This window comes from Bison bison, unplaced genomic scaffold, assembly GCF_000754665.1.
Source record: "Bison bison bison isolate TAMUID 2011002044 unplaced genomic scaffold, Bison_UMD1.0 scf7180017857102, whole genome shotgun sequence".
NCBI classification, from domain to species: domain Eukaryota; kingdom Metazoa; phylum Chordata; class Mammalia; order Artiodactyla; family Bovidae; genus Bison; species Bison bison.
The window spans coordinates 1894-3227 of NW_011487675.1; the positions used below are offsets into that span (position 1 = coordinate 1894).

The following is a 1334-nucleotide window of genomic DNA, read 5'->3' on the forward strand; positions in this document are numbered from 1 at the left end:
TGAGTCCCCTATACCCAGAATCCCCCACGTCCCCAAAAGTCCCCCTAGACACATACAGTCCTCTGACCTGGGTACTCAAACTCCTCAAAGCCCAGAATCCCATTTATCCCAGAAACAATCCCTTTGTGCTTCTGGAATCCCCACAGATACCCACAACCACTGAGGCCTTGGGTATCGGTCAAGCTCTAGGGCCCTTGAATCCACAATACTCGAGGCCCCAGACTCTCATATTTCTCCAGGTTCAAAGACTAGAATCTCCCAGACCCTCAGAAACCCAAGATCCTCTAGGCTCCAGGTACCAATAGTCTTTGGGTCTTGAGCACTCACTGTCCTATAGGCCACTTGGACCCATAGTCCTCTCAGCCCTGGACCACTACAGAAATACAGGTTCCTGAGGACTACCAGCCTTTAACTCCTTGCAGACCCAGAACTTCATGTTTCCCCCAGGCTCAGTTCTTTCCAGGCCCCTAAGCCCCCTAGAAACCTGTGGACCCATAATCCTTTGGGCCCCAGACACTTAACCATCTTTGATTCCCCCAAGCTTAAATCCTTCTGTTCTGTTAAGCAGAGAATCCTTCCAAGTCCTCAGGGACCCAGAATCTCTAGATCCACCAGATACCCACAGTCCTCTGGGCCCCAATATCCAGAATACCCCAGTTCTCCCAAAAGGAGTCCCCGAGGTCCCTCAAGACCCAGAATTCCCTGGGCTTCCCAGCCCAGATCACCCCATTCCTGTCCCTTCTCCCAGATTATCTTTATGGTGGGCCGTGGCTATCTGTCCCCGGACCTCAGCAAAATCTCCAGCAATTGCCCCAAGGCCATGAGGCGCCTGCTGTCTGACTGCCTGAAGTTCCAGCGGGAGGAGCGGCCCCTTTTTCCCCAGGTGGGCTGAGGAGGAGGGCTGGACACCCGGGGGAGGGAGCCTCTGAGGAGCGAATGTGAATTGTGTGTGTTCAAGGCTCCGAAGTGTACAATGTGTGTGAGTGTGTATTTCCCCTTTAGACTGGGGTTTGGGGGTGTTTGGATGCCCATGTGGCTCTGGACACCCCCTCCTCACCTGCCCCTGCCCCCAGATCCTGGCCACGATTGAGCTGCTGCAGCGGTCACTCCCCAAGATTGAGCGGAGTGCCTCCGAACCTTCCTTGCACCGTACCCAGGCTGATGAGTTGCCTGCCTGCCTACTCAGCGCAGCCCGCCTTGTGCCTTAGGCCCCACCCCCAGCCACCAGGGAGCCCATCTCAGCCTCCCACGCCAAGGAGCCCTTCCCACCAACCAATCAATGTTCTGTCTCTGCCCTGATACTGCCTCAGGATCCCCCATCCCTGCCCTGGGAG

General features: G+C 55.9%; 1 protein-coding gene across 1 annotated transcript; it reads left to right on the top strand.

Annotated features, from left to right (window-relative positions):
- Window positions 1-748: 748 nt before the first annotated feature.
- On the top strand, window positions 749-1334 carry LOC105003188 (serine/threonine-protein kinase A-Raf-like; the record flags this gene model as incomplete). The annotated part of the gene is made up of 2 exons (XM_010860214.1): window positions 749-883; window positions 1074-1334. Coding segments are annotated over 2 exons (270 nt in total), but the record flags the coding sequence as incomplete, so codon positions are not given.